A 21,133-nucleotide genomic window follows, 5' to 3' on the forward strand; every position below is an offset into this window, starting at 1 on the left:
AAAACGCTTTTCGTGCAATAATAGACACTTTAGGGTCTAGTGCACTTTGTGAAATAGTCCAAAAAAAGGGGAGGTCGACATGTTTCAGCCCTATGTCGTGCCCCTAAGGGTCAGGTGGGCTTTCATCAGGACCTAGTGCAAGTGTGGGGACCCTAATATCTAAGGGACTCCCAAGTAAGGGTGGATTGATTGGTCCCGGGGGGAGAGAGGCAGCGGCAGAACAAGTCTCCAAACGTCCCTGCACAAGAGCGGGATTTACCTCCTGTACCCGATGGGTTTCCTCTTAATGAGTAAACAAGGTTCAAATTGAACTCCTTAAATACCGCCAAAGTGAAAACAGACCAGCATTTAAACTGATCGAGTTATATGCTTCAACTGCAGAAGATCCAATCCTTTCGTTTTTTATAATTTCATTTTGCTTTTGCACATTCATACATTCACATTTGTGAATCATTTAAATATATAACTTATAGAGATGTTATTGTTTAATATAAATTTGTGATTACTATACTTAATTGTGCTAGTGCTAACAGTTTTTCGAAAGGTTGCTTCAAAGCAGTTTGCTTCCTTTTTTCCTTAAAATTAATTTTTCACTTGTTGAAAAAGTGAGGATTTTGATTTCAGTCAAGCTCCTATTACAGAATGTATCGAAATGTTATACATCGTCTTTATATATGACCTGGTCGGGTAACATTGGAAAAAAACGGAGGAAACTGACTCTGCAGGTGCGTGAATCTCTTCTTGCAAGAGGTTTTCTGCCACCATCTCCCTCTTTATCCGAATCAAATTGCCTGGTGGACGCTGGCGGCTGGAAACGTTTCTACATTTCTACCTTGGTGCAAAACTGAGCCCATCTGGTACCTATAAAGGAGATCTCTGGTGCATGGCAAGCCCGTCCTTCCAACCATGATATTCTGACCATTCTAGACCACTTAAGTGACAGTTGCAGGCCTCTACTAGGAAACGGAGGACGTCAAAATTGGAGCTCGAGGGCTGTCTTTAGACAAACAAGTTAGCTGCGAAGCCCCCGTATTATGACACTCCAAGTGAATGTGGGAAACCATGTGGAAGAGCTTTTGCCGATGATTGCTGAGATCATGTCATTCCCCTTGTTAATGAGTTTATTGACCTCTTGCAAGCTGGTCTTTCTGACAGAGGAGCTGATTATTTTATAGAGAAGGTCCATCGTATCTGAGCCTAATTTACCACAATCGGGTTAGGGAAGTGTGCTCTCGGGTTAGACCATGGTCTAACTAAATAGTGGCCCTTTACCATCTTTGGCACAGAGCTTTTAATTTACCAGAGTGACTGCAGTGTAGATGGAATATCTGATTGGGCGGACAAATACTGCTCAGTTCGTTGGTATTTCTTGTCTGTCTTCATTAATTAAGGCTGTAAGTATGTAACAACTTTGATTATTAACTCTTTGGCTGAAAACTCCATTCCTAATAGAATTGGCCTGTGTGGAGCTCTCTATTATTGAAAAAACAGTCACTAAGCCCAGTTGACTGGACTACTTATAGTCCCATCGGAAGTCTGCTTTCTTGCCAAAGCATTAGACAAGAGGTCCACCACACAACACCTGAATAATGAAGTTATTCCACCAGTATTCATTCCAGGCTTATCACAGCACAGGAACAGGGAAGAATGCCCTATGTAGCGTTTGGATGCACTTATGATGCTAGACCAGGCTTCTCCAACGAGTAGCTCGTGAGCTACTGGTAGCTTCCCAACTGCCTGTAAGTAGCTCGCCTGTGTGCAGCCCAGTCAAATAAATTAGAAACTTTTGCTTGGTTGAAGTAATGTATGCACATCTAAATTCAAAAGCATTTAGTCAAGACAAAAATGTGTGCATTTTCAAAACTCATAAGCCGATGTTTGAAACAAAATAGTTGGATTTCCAAAATATATGTAAAGTTGATATTTGAGTAGTAAATCATGGTGCATTGTGGAGACCTATTGCTCATAATATTTCCTTGATGCTAGGGGCATTGCAGCTTTGGCTGTTATGTCTTACCTACGTAGAGGCATTCCACATTGAGGAAAAACTTTTTTTACATTCCTGCTGGCAATCCTGTCTGATACTGTGAGGTGATCACTACTGGTAATCTTGCATATAGTGGCCACAAATGTAATTTTGTCCGATTTGGTCGCTTTTACAACACTAATATTAGTAACTCCGGATTATTTTTATTAAACATAAGTAGCTCTAATTACATGAAATGTTGGAGACCCCTCCTTTAGACACAACAAGGAGGCAACCTTGCAACATTAGAACAATGGCATTTTGAATATTTGTTGTTACACTGTCTACAGGCAAGGTAACTAGCATTTTGGAAGGATAATACAAGTTACCCACCGTGTACTGTTCGCTTTTCCAGTGCTTGCACCCCAATTCTACAACCATCAGCAAAGCAAAACCAGCAATAAATAAGTATTGCTCACTTCTTTTCCTGAGGAGTTTTTATTTTTTTGTTAATATCGTAAATCTCCGATACGTATTATTGATATGACTCGATATGTTCTGCCCATAAGTCTCAATAAAGCAGATTACACCATCTATTCTGCTGCTAAGGACCATGAAATTGGGGAATACCACAGGTTATTTACCGCACAAGCATGCTAATTGTGTTCTAGATGATTAAACAATTTTTTAGGCTGCAAACACTCCGAATTGGTGATTTCGATCGCAAAAGTATTTTTTGTAATTTACAAATCCAGTTTTGTGGGTTCTAAATCTTTTACAACTCCTAAAATAGGGTTGCAAACGAATACTGGTTCGATATTTGAAAGGGGCATCTTTTTGGTGAGCACAACCTGGTCGCAAAACACTGAAAAGTTACTGAGTTCTAAGGTGGACCGGTAACCCATTTACAAAGAGCAGGGGGTCCCCTTTCCCTTTTGTAAATTAAAAACAAAAAAGTTTGTAGAGCACCAATACCAACTTTCAAAAAGAGAAAATAAACTCTAGTAGACCATCACCCCTGTGAAGGCCTCGAGTTGTAAGGAGTTGCAATTTGTGACCTACCCCATTAATATTAGCTAAAGATAGGTTGTATTACCACCAACTAAGAATCTGAATTTTGCAAACCGACCTATTAGTGGATAGGTCGATACGTATAATTCTTTACTTGCTCCATTTTTGCGACAAATATTTTGTGACCAGTTTTTCTTTTAGTACATATTGCCCAAGGTGTCTGGTTTGTATTCCAGAGGGTCTTCATTAGTAACCTAACACTTCTTACTTGATTTTGATTAATTATGTGTGTAATTCAGTTGATTCTTCAACTTTTATTCTGCACTGTTTTCAGCATGACTTTTTTGTGTTTTTCAGGTGAAATGTGACTATTACAAACAATATGAAATACGATTTTTATTTTGCTAGTTGACTAGAACTCGTATAAAATAACGTTTATTTTTCATTTTGGTTTAGCTCAAATCTAATCGGGAAGATACATTGTATCTCTTCAACCATGTTGACATTACCATCACGTATCATGATGGGTATGGAGAAAACTGGGAGGGTGCCAGACTGGTTGCGGTGAAACTCGTGCCAAAAAGGTAATGGAGGGATTTTTGTTTATGATCATGATGTTGTTCCACAACTAGTTAATACAATTACTTCACAGGTTTTTCTCGAAGGTTTTTATTTTTGTTCCTTTTCTTTTAACTTTTCTTGTTTGAGTTTGTTTCTAATGCGATTCCCAGGCCTTATCGTACTCTTAATTTTGTTTGTTGTTGCTGTCTGAGTGCAGCATTTTGTGCAAGTCATAAACCAGTGAATTATAACAATCAAAATTGTTGTTGTTTCAGTGGTTATCTTTATTTATTTTATGTCCTGCTCTAAGCTGACTTCAGTGCCTCTTAATGTGACTTCCAGAACTAGACTTGTAATTGCAGAGGATGTCTTACTAGCAAGATGCAACATAGTAAATGAAAAGGGACGTCCCATCAAATGACTCGGATAAATCCCCTTACATCTTTAAAGGATGTTTGTGAAGACCATGACCTATCTGCAACACATTATTTCTTGTGGCACAGACTGGCTTGCATCTGCCTCATTTGCACAAAACTGCATCAGACAAAGTAAAGCCTCCTGACATCTTTCAGTTGCTCTTGATACCTTACTCAGAAGTACTGGTTTCCTTCCTGGACTGCAAAAGCTTTAAACATGTTCTTTCTTTATAGTTATTAGCCTTTTGTTTGAGGTGTCCTCATTAGAGCGAACTGTCCCATGTTGTTCTGTTCCCCAGACTTTTTTCAAAGAGTGGAATATGCCCTTATCAAACACTTGTGTGAAATGAGTCTAAGCCTATTACTTCAGGAAACAACCTTAGTATACTTGCAGGTTTTCAACCATTCTGCTTCAGCCAGTTCACTGCTCAACTCATCCTCCCTTTATCTGAATGTCTATGGCTCTCAATTTGTGTATAACTTCTTTTTACAGTATTGAGATGCACTTTTCACAGTGGTGCTCAGTGTAAGAGTTACATTCACTCCATGTTCCTCTGGCACTGTGGGGAATTGGCTCCAAGCCTTTTGGGAAGTTATTGCTAGGGCTGCAAATTGGAGCAGTCCATACTTCTATCAGGTGTTCAGCATATATCATACTGCTGTCCCAGTATTGCAGATCTTCCTTTCTTCTGTAACCTTTCTGCCTGATTACTATCACACTCTTTGAATGCCCTCTTGTTCCTGATAGGAAGTTTTTCCATAAATAGCATCTGCCCCATCTGATGTTGTGTTGCATGTCTCCACCCATTACACAATACCCCAATTGGATTGAGCTGTTTGTTTACCACTATATCCTGCAGTACTGGGACTGACACCAAACATCCGTCTGATAAGCCTGTGCGATCATTTTTGAAATTCGGTTCAGTGAGTTCTCTTCTTGTCAGAAACAGACCTCTTGAGCCCTCTTGAGCCAAGCCTCAAAATGTGGGAATTTGTCCCTCGCCGCATATGATTTACATAGTTTACTCATGAATATCTTCACTGGACCATTGTCCCCATATCAATATATACCTATTTTATTAAGTTCCTAAATAAAAGCTCAGGAACATGGATTGGGCACATCTGGACCAAAGAATAGCTTTGGGAGTCCTGTCATCTTGGCTAGAAAAATGTTTCAAGTCATTGAGGTTAGGAACTGCCCCAAAACTCCACCGACGTATGTGAAATAATTGCCATTCATCTGTCCTTATCAATATTTACTAGTTATCTGCAATCCAGGTAACAGTGAGACTCTCTCCACTAGCTCCAACAGCATAGGAAATAATGTTTTGCGTTTCTAATAAGAATAGTAACACAACATCTGCTCGGGCTATCCCACAATGCTTGAACCCATAATGTGCCATCCTAAGTCTTATCCCGTAGCAAAACGTTCAGATGCCAAAGCAGATATAGGTTGGGGAAATTACACCATTGGCATGTGCCCTTTACTTACTGGGATTATGTTGATAATCATTTTATTAACTTTGAGTCATGGAATTGGGTTAGCAGCCCACAATCTAATCCAATTAGCAAGACCCAGTTTGTAACCCTAGAGGGATATCTTGCCATAAACTCAAAATCTATGGTATTCATCCGTTTCCTTTTAATGTCAAACTAGGTCAATGGGTAGAAGGCTGGAATGAATTTCACGAAGCAAGGAGGGGCCTAGATTGCTATTCTAAAGCACCCATTTTCCACAAAGGACAGTAAGGGAGAAATAAATGGAAAATATAATTAATAAATGTATTAATAACCACCTGTAACCGTGTCATCTGAGAACCACATGCAGCTCTATCTTTCAGCTTCACAAGAGCATAGTACACTATTGACTATATATTTTTGTTTTAACTGAAGCACTGGGCTGCCTGTGAAAATCTCTAAGCCTAATGTCACTTAGAATTTATCCGCCCCTACTTCAAAAATAAATCTGGATCTGTAACACTGAGAAAAGTTTGATTTTGAAGACCCGCCTCTTATGATTATAAACCAAAGCAGTCTTTGATAGACTAGTGTGGTTGTGGATGAACTAGACTTCTTTTTAGACAAATTATCTTCACATCGACTGGCTTGAACTGGATTTATCAAAGTGACTCAGAGGCCAGGACCATGCAGGTTTGCAATGAATAAACAGACGTCATTCAGCTAATAAAACATTGAGCGGCAGGATACGAAACACATGCATAGTCTTTAAATAATTCCAGCAGCCAGGCCTTGACTAAGATGCATCTCTCTTGATTGCTCTATACGGATGCAAAGCAAGTAGTATTAAAATTCAGAGAAACATGTAAGAGACTGATGATCAGTAAGAGGATGCAATAGCAACGTTTTCGGATGGATACTTCTGACTGCAGATTCCTCAAATTTAGAATCCTTCCCAAGCACCAGACTGGACCCAGAGTCTGAGGGCGCAGACTGCCTCGAAAGCAACAGACATCAATGAGCATGGGTGGCACTTATATTGCAGCTCTACTCGGCCTTCCGGAGTGGAACAACATCTGCGTGGAGCCACAGGAGAACTGCTCTGAAAGTTTCAAGTCTGACCTGTGAGGATTAGTCACAAAGTGATGAATCTGCAGTTAGAATAGCCACCAGAAAGATTGTCACCAAAGGTAAGTAACCTGTTCTCCATGTACATGCCCCGAAAACCATCTATGAAGACTTCAGGCCATTTTAGTTGTTTAGACCGGGTTCAGGCTTTCCGTTTTATCTTCCTCGTGCCCTTCCTTCTCACTTTACTCCTCAGTCTTTCTGGGGGGACTACAGTTGCTGTTGTTGCCTTAAGAAGAGAACAGACCATTCTGTTCTTATTTCCTTGCAGTGGACATGAGAAACTGAGTGGCGTGTTCCCAAATGCTTCACCTTTTCTTAATCTTTTCCTCCCCACAATGAATCATTCATGCTACTGGATCTGAGTCAGATTCATATGGCATTGTGTTCTAGAACTGTAATGTTTTCTTTTTGGTTCCTGAGACTTTATGCAAAAAATTGAATGCAAAGCGGTGAAAATGAGCCACATTGCCAAACAGTGTGCTCCCTTTTGGGCTCCGCTCTGCGTGGGTTGTCACCATAATGGTGCTAGGTACTAAACTGTTTTGTAATCGACAATCCATCCTCTGCCCTAGCAGGATGATTGGCTGATTCTATGCCTCACACAAACACTCTTAACTGTGTCCTTCTTCATCCTGATCCATATTTGTCCCTTTGTTAACAACCCAAAGAAATCTCTCATCCCCTTCAAACACATCTCAGTCATTAAGATCCTACTAGGCACTGCTTATGTATAACATATTATCCTGGGAGGCATAGGTACTCCAACAGGTCTAGCCATACTATAGTGACTTGACTTGACTTAATATAGTGGTTCTACATATCATACTACACAACTGGAAACCAACATTTGCTGCGTTAGGTTTATGAGAAAGCTTATACTGAGACATTTATTTGCAAACTTGGAAGAAAACCCTATATGTAATGTCCTGAGAAACAAAGAATTCAGAGATCAGTCACAATGCATACCCCTCACAAAAGAGGAAATCTTGTATCGCTATGGTAATCTGGGTTGTAAGAATTAAGATCACTATCCTTTAAGAAAAAAAGAGAACATAACGCATAAAGAGTTAAATACCTCGAACAACTTAGCAGAAAGTCTAAACATCTTAATTGTAATGGTGGATAAAAGGTGAGCAGTAGTCCTAATGAAAAAAAGCACACTATGATACAAGCGAGCATCTAGATGACACACACATACGAGATTACACAGATCTAACTAGAAAACATAATTCACTTCTCAGCAAACCTTTAGATTGAGCACTTAAAATTGACTTGGTACCAGAAATTGTGGAGCACTACTAACTCTCAAATGCCAAATATCTATCTATTCCCTAAGATCCAAAAATTGTACATCCCCCCCACCATTGAGACCCATACTCTACGGGGCAAATATTTTCATATTTGTTTTTGTAAATAATTCTGATAGAGTTGCCATCCTATATTCAAGATACAAGAAACTTTCTTGAAATCGTACCCAGAAGACGCACTATTGTAATTCACCATGGATATGAACGCATCGGATTTAACACTATTTTCCTGTTAGAAGTGCTCAGTTTCAGTTTCCATCCTAATGTTTTTAAACAAGATGAAAAGTACTTTCTCCATATGACTGGTTCATCAGTTAGACTTTGGGCTGCTCCATTGTATTCTACCGTTTTCTATCTACAAATGTGAACATGAAAACTTACTTAACCCAGAAAGAGTGAAAATCAGATAATGTATGTCTGCTACATTGGAAGGGTAAACAAGGAAACTTGAATTTAACCATTCGGAATCGAACAACTGACATTGACAAATTATATTCACTCACAAATTTGATTCTAAGACAATAATTATCATCTGGATGTAACGATAGCCAAAGAAAGTCAATAGTTAGAAAGAACCTGTTACATTACAGAAGATTCCATAACTGGGCACTTAAAAAAGACTCAGTTATTCAGAATGAATTGAAAAACCTCAAGTGAAGGAGGATTTAAAGGGATAAAGAAAAATTGAAAATGAAATTCAAGGAAATAAGTTACTCTGAAGTGTCTATAGAGAAAGCTGAAACTAAGACAAAGCTTTAAAATTTCAAAAATTTTAAAAAAGCATTGGTCAACATCAAGGCAGATACAGAATTGAAAGATCTTTTTCACGAAGAACCCATGTTTGCTTACAGTAGAAGCAGAAATATTAAAGATTTAATAATTAAAACATGAAAAAGTAAAGAGAACCTTTTTGTGTTTACTATCTAAAATGCCTATGCATGGAATGAATACCGGGGTAACATATGTGTCTCCCCATCGAAGGAACTGGAAATGCAGCGTAATAGAGGAAGAGATACGGACTCACTATGATCAGACTGTTACCCACCGGAGCTAATGTAACGAGAACTGTGACGACCGTGCTGTACTATATGCAGCATGTATGTATGCTACTGTTGAACTTAATAAAAAGAATATTTAAAAAAATGCCTATGTGAACAGGGCTATGTAGGAAAAACCAAAATTAAAATAAAGATCTAACTAACCGTGCTTAAAATAAATATTCGGATGAGAAATAAGTTTAATGTGGCTAGACATTTCAGTGACATAAGACACAATGCGACTCAACTTGGATTCCAAATCTTAGAAGCAGTGCAATAAACAAAGACAGTGATTGCTCAAAGACACTCTCACAAAGAGAAGTCTTTGAAAGCAGAGACTGAACACAATGCCGTTTATGATCCTGTATACTTTTCTTTCCTCCACCATAGTGGATGCCTTTATGATTATTTGTTACATCGGACTAAGAACTTAATTTTGACATTTAGAAATCATGTTTTGAGCCCCCATTACTATGAAACCAAATATAGATACAGAGTCCCATGCACTTAAAGTATGGCAATTGGAAACACTAGGTTTTTTATTTTTTCCTGACAAGAATGTGGTTGTGGATTTCCTAGTTGTAAAGGGAGTTCCCCAATTTAGCTTAGATATAGGAGAAATACCTTCTTCCTTCTCTATGAAGCTTGATTTTGGGGGCCACCCCCATGTCTGCTGCAGAAGAATGGAAAAGGTAGGAGGGTTGATGATGTAGGAGTGTTTTACTAATGTAGCAGGACTTGAATTATGTAAATCCTTATAAGTGAAGCAAAGAGGTTTGCAGGAGATGTGTTTCCACACCAGCAGCCATTGTGGCTCTGGCAGGTGAGCCATGATGGATACATGTTACACCATTTTAGACAAGCTGCAGGCATTCTATAAGATATTGGGGCGCCCAATATAAAATTAATTCCGATAGTCTATCTAGGAGGAATTGAGGACCTGAAAAACAGTCTCTACCACCATTCTTACGTTGTTCCCAGGCCTCATTGCATTTTCTATAACTATTGAATTTATTTTCTCGTCATAGTTCAAAACTTTTTAAAGGAGTACGTTTTAAAAACACACCCCGGTGCTATGTTTAATCCTTTTTTGTAGATGTGAGAGAGTCTCCTTGTAAAACAGTTAATAATTTGAAGAACCGTGTCCCCAGAAATGTCACAGCTGAGTGCTCTTCTTTTTTCAAAATAATCTCTAGGAAGATGCAGGATTGATGAAGTAAGGACTGAAAGTAGAAGCAAAGGTAAAGAACCACTTATTGTAATAACATCCATATAAGATTTGGTAGGCTATTGAGTATTTAAAAACACATCCTTAAATGATAAAGAGCAGGAATAATACTAGTCTTAATGACTTTAATAAAAATCGGACTTCCCTACTTTGAGAACTTGGGAAATCCTCCTAATATGACAAAACGGGAAGCTTCTGTTACACATGTTCAATGCACATTAATAACCACTTGCAAAGCATGATTAATAGGTTTGTGATACAAGGTCTTGAAAGGAGAAACAAAGGACCAGTCTGCTGCTTTTTAAAATGTCTCCCAGTTTAGCCTCAGCCAAAAATGCTTAAGAAGCCATAGCCACTCTAGAATAAAGGGTACCAAATAGAGAAGTATCAACTCCAGCTGAACCCAAAACCCACTTGAACCATCTGGGAAAAGTGGAAGTTATGTAATGTAAATGTGGTCTTCTAAAATAAATAAGAAGTAGAAGATCTTAGATAACTAGTAAATAAAAATTATAACACCAATGGATGTACATTGTGTAGCTGGAGTGTCCAGAGCTGTGGCATCAGATGCTCTTTTAAAAGAAATCAAGCAAAGCAATATTGTTAATTTTGCAGAAAAAGCCTTTATAGATCGAAAAGGATTATCATTCCAATATTCATGCATTTATACAACCATATTTAACTCCCATAGAAATTTGGTGGAAAGAGTTATACTCGGAGCAATTTCCTGATCACTGCGTGTTTTCCCACTGGCTTATTGTCTATTAATTGATGTGCAAGAAAACTGTGTATTAACTGTTTTGTAGCACTTACCCAAAGAGGCCAGAGTGGCTACAAAATGTGCCACTTGTGAGACATTTGCCAAAAAGAGATTGATGGAAGAAACCAGCTGTCCCCTCAGACCTGGTGGATTATACATTTTCTTTGTACCACGGGCGCAAGCATTGTTGGTAACAGATACAGATTGTGTTGAAAGACCTGGACAAGCGAAAGAAGGCCTGAAACCTTTCAGGCCATTAGACTGGAATGGCCTGATATGATGAGTTGGTGGCCTAAAGCTTCCCGTTTGGTTAGGAGATGATTGTAAGAAGGAAGAAGAATCGGGTACTCAGTTGACATTGCAAGAACGATCTCGGGACCAAACTTGAGAGCTCCTAAAGGGGACCGTGATAATGAAATCTCTGTATCATCTCAATAAGAAAGAAGGGAATGAGGGAGAGTGGTCTGCTGGGATGGCCGATAAGACGTCTCTGCCGTAGCTCCCCATGACAGCGGAATCATTGCCATTATCCTTTATTAATCCTGACCATCAACCCACATAATATACAGTACTAATATCTCTACTCACCTGTGAAACCTGGAAAGTTGAGACATCCTCCGTCAGAGAGGTTCCTAAGTTGGGAGCGGAACAGATGACGCCCGTCAAGGCCAGGTTGCGGAGAGGAAGGGTGCCACTCGGAGACTCCAGGAATCCCTGCAGAATGGGAGAAAATCGCTACGGCAGCACGGACAGAGTTAAGAGGTCTGTGTCGACCCCACAACAGCAGATCCTGGGGACGGGGTTCCGGAGCAGTGGAAGAAGCGAAGGTGAGGAGGCTGTCCGAGGCCCAAAAGCAGTGGAGAGGCATGGCCTGCCAGATCTAGTAATTGGGGTGTTGTAGACTGCACTAGTCCAGCTCCCAAGAAGCAGAGGGGAGGTGACTGACTGAGGCCCCAGAAAAGAAGGCAAAGCTGGGCCTCCTGTGTCAGGCGGCAGCGACGCGACAGTTGTGCCTGGGAGGTACCCGTAGCCCTGGATCGCTCCCCCGAAGCCTGGAAAAAGCATGTGAGAAGGCCGCCGAGGCCTACCATCGGACTGAGAGAGAGCCTGCTGAGTCGGACTGCCAAGGTATTCAGTTGATAACTTTATTGCGGTCAAAAGACCATAAAAGTGCAAATACAAAAACAGCACATATAAATAATACATTAAATAGACATAGAACATTAGAAGAAGATTAAACTAAGAGTTATCAACCACGAAAGAATTTAAGATCAAAATAATTTCATAACACAAATATCATGTTAAGAATGATTGTCTCCTACGCCACATACCTATAAGATAACGAGATACTGCAAATACAATAGGGGGGTGGGTATCATAGGTTAATGTTCTGCAGGCTTGGGAAAAATGAAGAAATTTAAGGTTCTTGCAGATTGGAGTCAGCCAGCATTTTCTAATCACTGAATAAGCAGGACAAAAGAACAAGACATGAGATATGTTCTCAGTTTTATAGTCGCAGGCAGGGCAAATTTCATTATTAGTCCTTCCCATTTATTGGTAAATGACCTGATAGGCAAAGTGCCATGCCTTAACTGGAGATACAACTTCCTGGCCAACGGTGGTTCAATTGCATCCATAAAATCCTCCATCCTAAAATCCAGTTTCACCAAGAGGAACTCAGTGGTCAACCTACCCAGGGTTGCAGAGCTCAAAAGGGTTTGAAAATTCTGCCTACGTATCAACTCATGGAGTTCTCGCTTGGGTACCCTAGGACAAAAGGTGTCTGGCATTTCCCACAAGTCCGGGGTGCCCAGCCTGATGCTTTCGGCCCTAATGTACACCAGCCAAGGGATCTTCTTATGTTTGAGAGAGAGCCATATCTCGGCTAGTTCAGTTCTAAAAGGGGCCAGCTCTGGGACTGACCAGAGCCTCTTCCAGTACATAACTGGTCTTGGACTGACAGTTTCCTCAATAGAGTCCATACCAAGGTCCATTCTAAGTGGTATCAAAGGTGTACTAGCTGGCAAACCCACCAAGTTCCTCAGAAAAGCTTGTTCCACCCTAGAAAGGGACAATGTTTGTGCCCCCAAAGCTCAGCCCCATAGATCACGCAGGTCTGGCTTGGCGACAATAGATTTCCAGTGCCGGGGACACTGGTTTAAAAGTTGACCCCTTTAATACCTTACTGATCCCCCCCCCCCCCCACTAGCTGTGAGAGCTTTAATGCCGATTTGATAATCTGGGAATTCCACAAAAAATTTTCCGTGAGGGTAACACCCAAATAGACAAATGTCTCAACCCTCTCTAGGGGAGTGCCATTTAGCACCGGATTAGGGCGTGTCTGCTTCGGGGGGGTTAAATATCATAAATTTGTTTTTTCCCAAATTAATTTCCAGTCCCCGCTGCTCACAGAACTCCACAAAGCCATTAAGTACTTTCTGGATACCCGATGATGTTTTAGACAGCAACAATGTGTCGTCAGCAAACATCAGAGCGGGTACCTTTCCTGTGGCCAATTTGGGGGCGTCTATGTCTGCCACGCCATTCAAATGGTCAACAAGACCATTAATGTACAGACTGAATAGCGTGGGGGCCAATACGCACCCTTGGCGGACCCCTTTTTTAACAGGGAATTGATCTGTAAGATCGCCTTGCCTGCCACACCTAACCTGAGCGTAGTTGTTGGTGTGTAACCTAGACAGGATAGACCACAAGTAAGAAGGGAGACCTAGAGCTGCCAGCACTTTCCATAGTTTTGCTCGAGGAACTAAGTCGAAGGCAGCCCGTAGATCCACAAATACAAGGTAGAGGCTCCCACCCTCCACCTTAGCTGCCTTCCAATAAAGTACCTGCAGGCGAAATATTTGGTCTATGGTGGAAATACCGGTTCTAAAGCCTGCCTGGAATGTAGAGAAGATGTCGTTCTCCTCTACCCACCCAAGGATGATATCAAGAATAATCCTCCCCATTAGCTTTTGTGAGGTGTCGATCAAGCTAATAGGTCTATAATTTGGGGGGGTGAGGGGGCAACCCTTTTTGAAAACTGGGACGATCTCAGCGCCTAACCAAGTAGGTGGCACATCTGTGCCCTGCAAGACCCCATTAAACAACACAACAAGATAAGGAGCCCAGATTTTAGGCTGGGTTCGATAAAGATCCCCTGGCAGTTTATCCAGCCCAGGGGCTTTATTAGGTAAGAGCTTAGCTATGGCTGCCTCCACCTCCTTAAGGGTAAAGGATTCAGCCAAGCCGCCATGCCTAGAAAATCCAGACTTCCCCACTAAATCATCAGACTGAAGGTTATTTGGGATTGGTTCCAAGTTTACACACCTTGTGGTATCAGTCTCAAGAATTCCATATAAACCACTAAAGTGATTTTTCCACAATTCCGGGGCAATATTCGGGCCAGGCTCAGAATTGGAACCATGCGGCCCAACAGCAACAATTGACCAAAATAATTTGAAATCCCTAGCTGAGAGTGCTGTACCCAGTTCCCCCCACATAAAGGCCTCCCGTTCCCTCTTAGCATTCCCAATTATATTCTTGTACAAGCTACGTTGAACCCTAATGAAGCCCGCATCTTTGGTTTTTAGAGCTAACCGCAACGCTTTCTTTGCTTTACGACATTGGGCATTGAACCACGGGTGCTTCTTTGTTCGCAACTGACTAGTCCTCATCACCGGGCACAGGACATCCTTCAGTGCGGCCACCAACTGATTATGTATATCTAGAGCCCTGCCCCCAGACTCAGATTCCCCCATTTCCGCAATAAACGGAGACGCAATTTCATTCAATTTTGCAAGTTTACATGGGGAGTCTTGCAAATTAGGCCATTTAACCCTACGCCTACAATTGGAAATTATTAAAGATGATACAGTTCTAACTTGAGCAGGTGGGGTCTTGTTTAACCCAAAACTCCCTGGTTTGAGGGATAAAATCAGCGCATTGTGGTCGCTGTCGTGCCTGTCAACAACCCTGAATTCCAGCAACCTATCCCAATCCCTAGCTTCCATGAAGACAGAGTCAATCACAGAAGACTGATTTTGACGGTTAAAGGTATTTCTACCAGGCCTGTCAGGCTCCAGCCTCCCATTGCAAGCGCGCAATGAGGTGGTCAGTACCAACGACTGTAGTTGCAAAACGAGAGCGGTCCAAACCTTAACTAAGGGCATCATAGGATCCGGAATAGACCAAGACGAATCGATCTCATCAGAGTCACCCAAAGACGGGTCAATAAGAGGCTCAAAATGACAGTTGAAGTCTCCGCACAGGATTATAACAGTGGAGGAGTCAAACTTCAATAGCAAACCTAGCAAAGTTTTAACAGCCTCAGATTCCAAACCCCGCTTAACTGGCCTTGAATAAACATTAATCAAAGCTATTCTTTGCCTACTTAACGAGGTTAATAAAACACACTGGACATCGAGAGAGTTGGTGTCAATGAGCGTTGCCTGGACACCCAGGTAAGTACCAACCCAGATAGACAATCCACCTGATGGTCTTCCTTTACCACTTGAAGTCGCTAAGATTTCAAAAATAGTAAAACCAGGAAATGAACTTTCATTTACCACCCAGGTTTCTTGCATCATGCATATGTCATATGATGAAATAAATGAACCCCAATCTGGTATAGGCAACTTATTCTTCAGTCCTGCCACATTCCAGGAAAGAATTTTAATTTCGGAGCTGTCCGGATGATTCTCAGGAGGTGCCCCGTCTCCCAGACCAGGAGCTTCAGTAGTAACATTTAAGTTCAAGACCTCCTTAGAGCCGACCAAGCCTTATTCGGGCGGATCACTGTCCCCCAAAACAGAAGGTGTACCAATAGGATTCAGATTCGTAGCCTCCTTTTCCTCTTTTCCGCTACCTAGCATAGATTCGTCAGCAAGTTGAATGTCACCTGGAATCTGGTTAGATGCCAGGAAATTAAGCCTAGTATCATAGTCAGTTGGTACCCCAATATCCATGAAACTAAGCATAAAGTTCCCAAGAGGCCCCGATTGTCAATCGCTGTCGTTCATGCCCGACAAAACATTAATTCTATTTGTCACCTCCAAAGGGGTCAGTGAGCCCATAGGATCAGTCCATCTAGGTCTAAAATGCCCAGGCGGAATAATGTCCCACCCACACTCTCTAATAGGGGCCGATAGATGAGATCTATAGTGAACAGACCAGTTGTCGGTAGGCATAGAATGGAAATTTGGTTGATAGTAGGCAGAGACCACTGAATTCAAAGGAGGACCCACCAAAGATCTTGGATAAAAGTAAATTAGATCATAGGGAATGATGGAGTTGTTTCCCTCACCCGGGGGCCAACTTAGAATAAATCTAACAGTTTCTTGATCTCTAAAATTAACAACAATAATGTCCCCCTGTAGATCCTTAGGTCTACTTCCTAGCCAAGGGAGACGCCGGACATACATAATCTCACCATTAAGATTACGAGGAAGTGGTCTATTCTGACCAAGCCAATGCATGACTTTATGTTTTAGATGGAAGTATCCCTCCCTTTTGCCTTCCACTAGTGCCGGAACTCCAGTGAGGACCACCACATATGGTACTGCTTCCGGAGGTAGTTCGACTGGGCGCCCCCTATGGCTGCTCCTTCTTCCTTGGTCGTTACCTGAGTGGGAAATACTATGTACCCTCTCACCGCTCTATCAGCATTCTGGACCAGTGGTTGTATGGGTTTTGGTATAGGTACCCTCTGCTTTATACTAGTAGTAGGTTCAATAATATTAGATGACTCCCTATTGAGATTAGTATTAGAAGAAACTGCCAAGGTCGAGGGAGGCAATACCGTTTTCCCTAAACCCTTTATTAATTCAGTATTAATACCAATAGCCTGCTCAAGGGTCCCCAGTCTTTGCTCCAACCTAGTTAGTGTTTGTTCTAACGGGAGAATAAGAGATCTAATAAGTTTCTCCATACCACCTAACAAATCAGTAGGTGATACCTCGTTTGAAGGGAGATTTGGGGGGGTGGACATAACTACCAATTTGTCTGTGGTTAGTGGTAATGATTTTGAGGTTTTACCAAAGTCAGCATGACTTAGTTTAGATTTGGGTGGCTCAACCCCCCCTCTTCCTCCTTTTACTTTGTGGCAGACCCCACAACTTAGGTACCTCTTTCCTCCTAGTTCTATTTTTGTGAGTTGACTCTGCACCTTGTAGGCAAGGCTCGAGATGTATTTCCGCTTCATCTATGATTAGGTCATTAGCTGAATGCGAAATGTTAATAGGGGGAATTGCAGGCAAAACAGATGTAGGAGATTTTTCGCCAAAGAGCATAGGGGTACTATCTAGGTGGGATATATCAGGGTCCTCAATTATACTAACATTACTCGTGAGGGCTGGAGGAGCTATCTGCAGGGTATCTATAGGCAGAAAACTGCCTTTAATGGATTCAATCGAGCGCCGGCGCTCAGCTCGGCGCTCAGCTAATATGCGCTCCTTGTCACAATCTACGGGAGCCTTTGCGAAATAACCGCCCAGAGTCCCTCTACTCAGCCCCCCTGCTGTCAATGTTGAGCCTGTTATTGGACTCAGAGCCATAATGCACCTTCGGAGCTACAATAGATAGAGAACAACCTAACCAACGTGTCAGAGACGGGGCCCGGCCCGACCTCCTCTGGCCTCCGAGGGCCACAGAGGGCCCGCCCTTTGCCCGGGCTTAGCCCCGGGCGCTCCCCCACGTGCTCCCGCGCAGCGGTGAGTAATCCAGCTAAAATTAGGAGGGAAAGGGGCGGTTCAGGCAGGGAGAGCAGCCCAGGTGGAACGGGTGAGGCACACAGGGACTCCTGGGAGTTGGAGTCCCTGATCCACCGCTCGCAGCCCTGCCTCAGCAACACACACCCCACAAGGATTCTCAGGAGCAAAGCAGCCCCTCCCCTAAGTCCAGCGCACTTTGCAAGCGCTACGAAGCGGGACCCGCGAAGCGGGTCCGGCGAGGAGTGGGCAGAAGCAGAACAAGCAGCAGGTCAGTACGCAGGGTCCACGGCAGCAGCAGAGTGTCCCAGCATCAAAGGTCCAGGTGCAGCTTTTGATACCACTGTAAGGGGGCGGGTCAGGCAGGGAGAGCGGCCCAGGTGGAACGGGTGAGGCACACAGGGACTCCTGGGAGTTGGGAGTCCCTGATCCACCGCTCGCAGCCCTGCCTCAGCAACACACACCCCACAAGGATTCTCAGGAGCAAAGCAGCCCCTCCCCTAAGTCCAGCGCACTTTGCAAGCGCTATGAAGCGGGACCCGCGAAGCGGGTCCGGCGAGGAGTGGGCAGAAGCAGAACAAGCAGCAGGTCAGTACGCAGGGTCCACGGCAGCAGCAGAGCAGATTAGGTTGCGTTCAAATACGCAGACTTGTGAACAAAAATAACTCCAACGAGGAAGATCCTGTTGCATCGCCAGAACCCTCAAACCTAAGAATAAGAAAAACTATGAATTTCCATCGTATGCGCACCACGACTGACTCACCAGTACGGTTGATTCCAAGGTATTAGATGCCGATGCCTGCCTGTGCCCTGGAACAGCTGCATTGATTCGGGGATGGCCAGTACAGACCCGACAGCAGTCCCTAGGGAGTAGGGTACTGCACGGTTGCGCACCGCTGGGCTGGACGAGAACCTGGCCTGTGCCCTGGGTCTGCGAGGAGTGGGGGAAGTAGTGATTGGATAGAGAATCTGGAAAAACCTAGAGTACCGGTGGAATGTGTTTGAGATGCTACTGAGGAGGCCCAGTCAAATGAAGTGTGATGGTAGATAGACGCGGTCTAGTCCGCGCTGGACCCCAAGTTGCACTGAAATAGAGGAAAAGTGCCATCCTTAGTTGTAAAGACGCTAAGACCAGGTTGGGTCGATGCATCAGCTGGAGAACTCTGGAGTGCAGGACCCCCTGAATGGAGAGAGGTTAAACTAAAGAGGCAGAAAGGACAGGCCCAACCGAACTACACACCATAACGCACCGCTGGGAGTTTATTGATGTAGCAGTAAAAAAGAAGGGAACCCAGCACTAACCGAACTGCATCGTCCGTAAGCCACGGAGGAGGGAAGCAGACGTGCACCAATCCGACACTGACACGGGTAACCGGTGTAGGGAGTGTCAAAAAGAGGCATGAACACAGAGACTAACCACTAAGAAATAAAGCAGATGTAGCTGTTAAGAAATTAGAAGAACCACATAAGATATAGAGAAGCCCCACTGTCCCAAATTCCTGAACAGATACCACTTACTCTAGGAGTTTAGCAGGAGCCTCGGATACTAAAATATTTATTGCGAAAGGGACACAATTGAAAAAGTTAACCTGGGAAAGGGTCAAGTGGGCGGTGCACAGGTTGAACCCAGTGAGACAAACCGAGTGAAAAGAAACAGACGACATCACGTAGGAACCCAGCTGCACGCTCTCACCATGGTCAAGGAGAAGAGCCCCAAATCGCAAGCTAATAAAATAATTAATTGTACATTACCCCATCCACAGGGTCAGAGACTCTAGCGGAGTGGACGATAAGGGAAGACAACCGAGATCCTCTGAATGAAAAGGAACCCCCTCATTACTAGACGTCCTACAGGCAATTCAATCTACATGTGATGATGTGGTGCACAGAATAGACTCAGTAGCCATAGACATCAACCTACTACGTTGTGACCTACGGAAGGTGGCGGACATAGTAACTACTACAGAGGAAAACGTGCATGCAATACAAACAGAATTGCGTACCCTCAGGGACACTATTACTGCTCTCCAGAAAAGAGTAGTGAATTTGGATGCAAAAGCAGAAGACTCTGAAAGGAGATCGAGGAGAAACAATCTCCGATTTGTGGGTTTCCCCGTACGAGCTGAAGGCCCCTTGGCCGAGCTCTTCCCAGAAGAGGGGATCCTGAAAGAATAATCCCCAAAACGGCTGTCAAAGTTCTTCAACATTGACAGAGCACATAGACCGTTGGACTCCTTCCCCCCCTCTCCCCCATCCCCAAGACCGGGAGCGCCGCCGAGAACCCTCATCGCCCGGTTCTTCGATTATCGGGACAGAGATGTGATCCTACAGACCACATGCACGACAGGCTCACTATTATTTGAAGGTCATCCCATATCGATATATCCCGACTACACCCAACGAGTTCAAGAGCAAAGGAAGACTTTCCTAAACGTCAAACGGCATCTCCGAGATCTTAAATCTGAAGTACAGCCGTTAGTTCCCTGCAAAATTGAGAGTAGAAAAAGCCGGTTGAACTTTAGTCTTGCAGTCAGCCGCTGAAGCAAGTGACTGGTCGGACTCCAGCGGTATACCAGGTGCCTTCCTGGTCCCCTCAACAGGTTTATCCAGAGCATCAATAACGTGGGATAAAAACAGAGAGCGACGAAAGGGACCAAGACAGAAGTCACAGTCTAGAAGAGAAAGTCCTGGCTGAATCCGGGACCTCTCAGATGGAACATTGCAGATTTTAGACACGAAATAGTACAGGAATCAAACCGTGACTCAAGATACATGACTTGACCCTGGTGGACTGGAGGAACCAGTTGAATGAATGGCACGACGGGGTCGAGACGCAGGACGTACAGATATATGTACAAAGTTTGGCATAAAGAGGAAAGGTGAGAGAGACAATAGTATATACTAGAGTGGACATGGTATGCAAATAAGCCCAACAGAGACATACGTTCGATAAAGATGAGCTGTTGTGGGGTGGTACCCCCCCCATCAGAGGTCCGCTTCTGTGGAGAGAGCTGTAGGCTTTCACCTCCCACCCTCTGCGGTGGCTGGGACTCCAGCACAGCAACCATTACGTTTTCTTCCAAGAACTCTTGAGAGGAGAGCGCCTCTCATCCAACTCAAGACAAGATAAGTTAAGATTCACTGTTTGAGGAGTGGGTCGATTAGGGCGTACTTGTAGACTGATATCCCGCACCATATGGGGGAAATGAGACATACAAGAATGCCCGGTGGGTGGGGGGGGGAATATGAGAATTTTGCAGTTGTGTTAACTAGGGAAGTTATGCAGAAGTAAAATTTAACATGTATAGAGTCCGATTCTGGGAGAATATCAGTGAAATTGGGGAGGAGGAGAACCGTCAAAAGGAATGCAAGACAAAAAATGGTTAAGAGGAATTTTACGCAAACATGGGAGCGTAAGAATTGAAAATTATGACATGGAATGTATGGAGCATGGCCAATTATCAGAAGAGAAGAAGGGCACTAGACTATTTGAAACGTTTTCGAGTGTTGATTGCATGTTTGCAGGAAACGCATCTATGGGATGATGCGAT

At 43.1% G+C, this 21,133-nt stretch overlaps 1 protein-coding gene across 1 annotated transcript in view; it reads left to right on the top strand.

Moving 5' to 3' along the window:
* LOC146829304 (transmembrane 9 superfamily member 2-like) overlaps positions 1-21,133 on the top strand; it is a 669,393-nt gene that overhangs the window by 241,204 nt on the left and 407,056 nt on the right. Inside the window, exon 6 of the mRNA XM_085607971.1 lies at positions 3,434-3,561. Coding sequence (XP_085464097.1) covers positions 3,434-3,561 — 128 coding nt within the window. The remainder of the gene's footprint in view (positions 1-3,433; positions 3,562-21,133) is intronic.

This window comes from Triturus cristatus, chromosome 5_2, assembly GCF_964204655.1.
Source record: "Triturus cristatus chromosome 5_2, aTriCri1.1, whole genome shotgun sequence".
Classification (NCBI taxonomy): domain Eukaryota; kingdom Metazoa; phylum Chordata; class Amphibia; order Caudata; family Salamandridae; genus Triturus; species Triturus cristatus.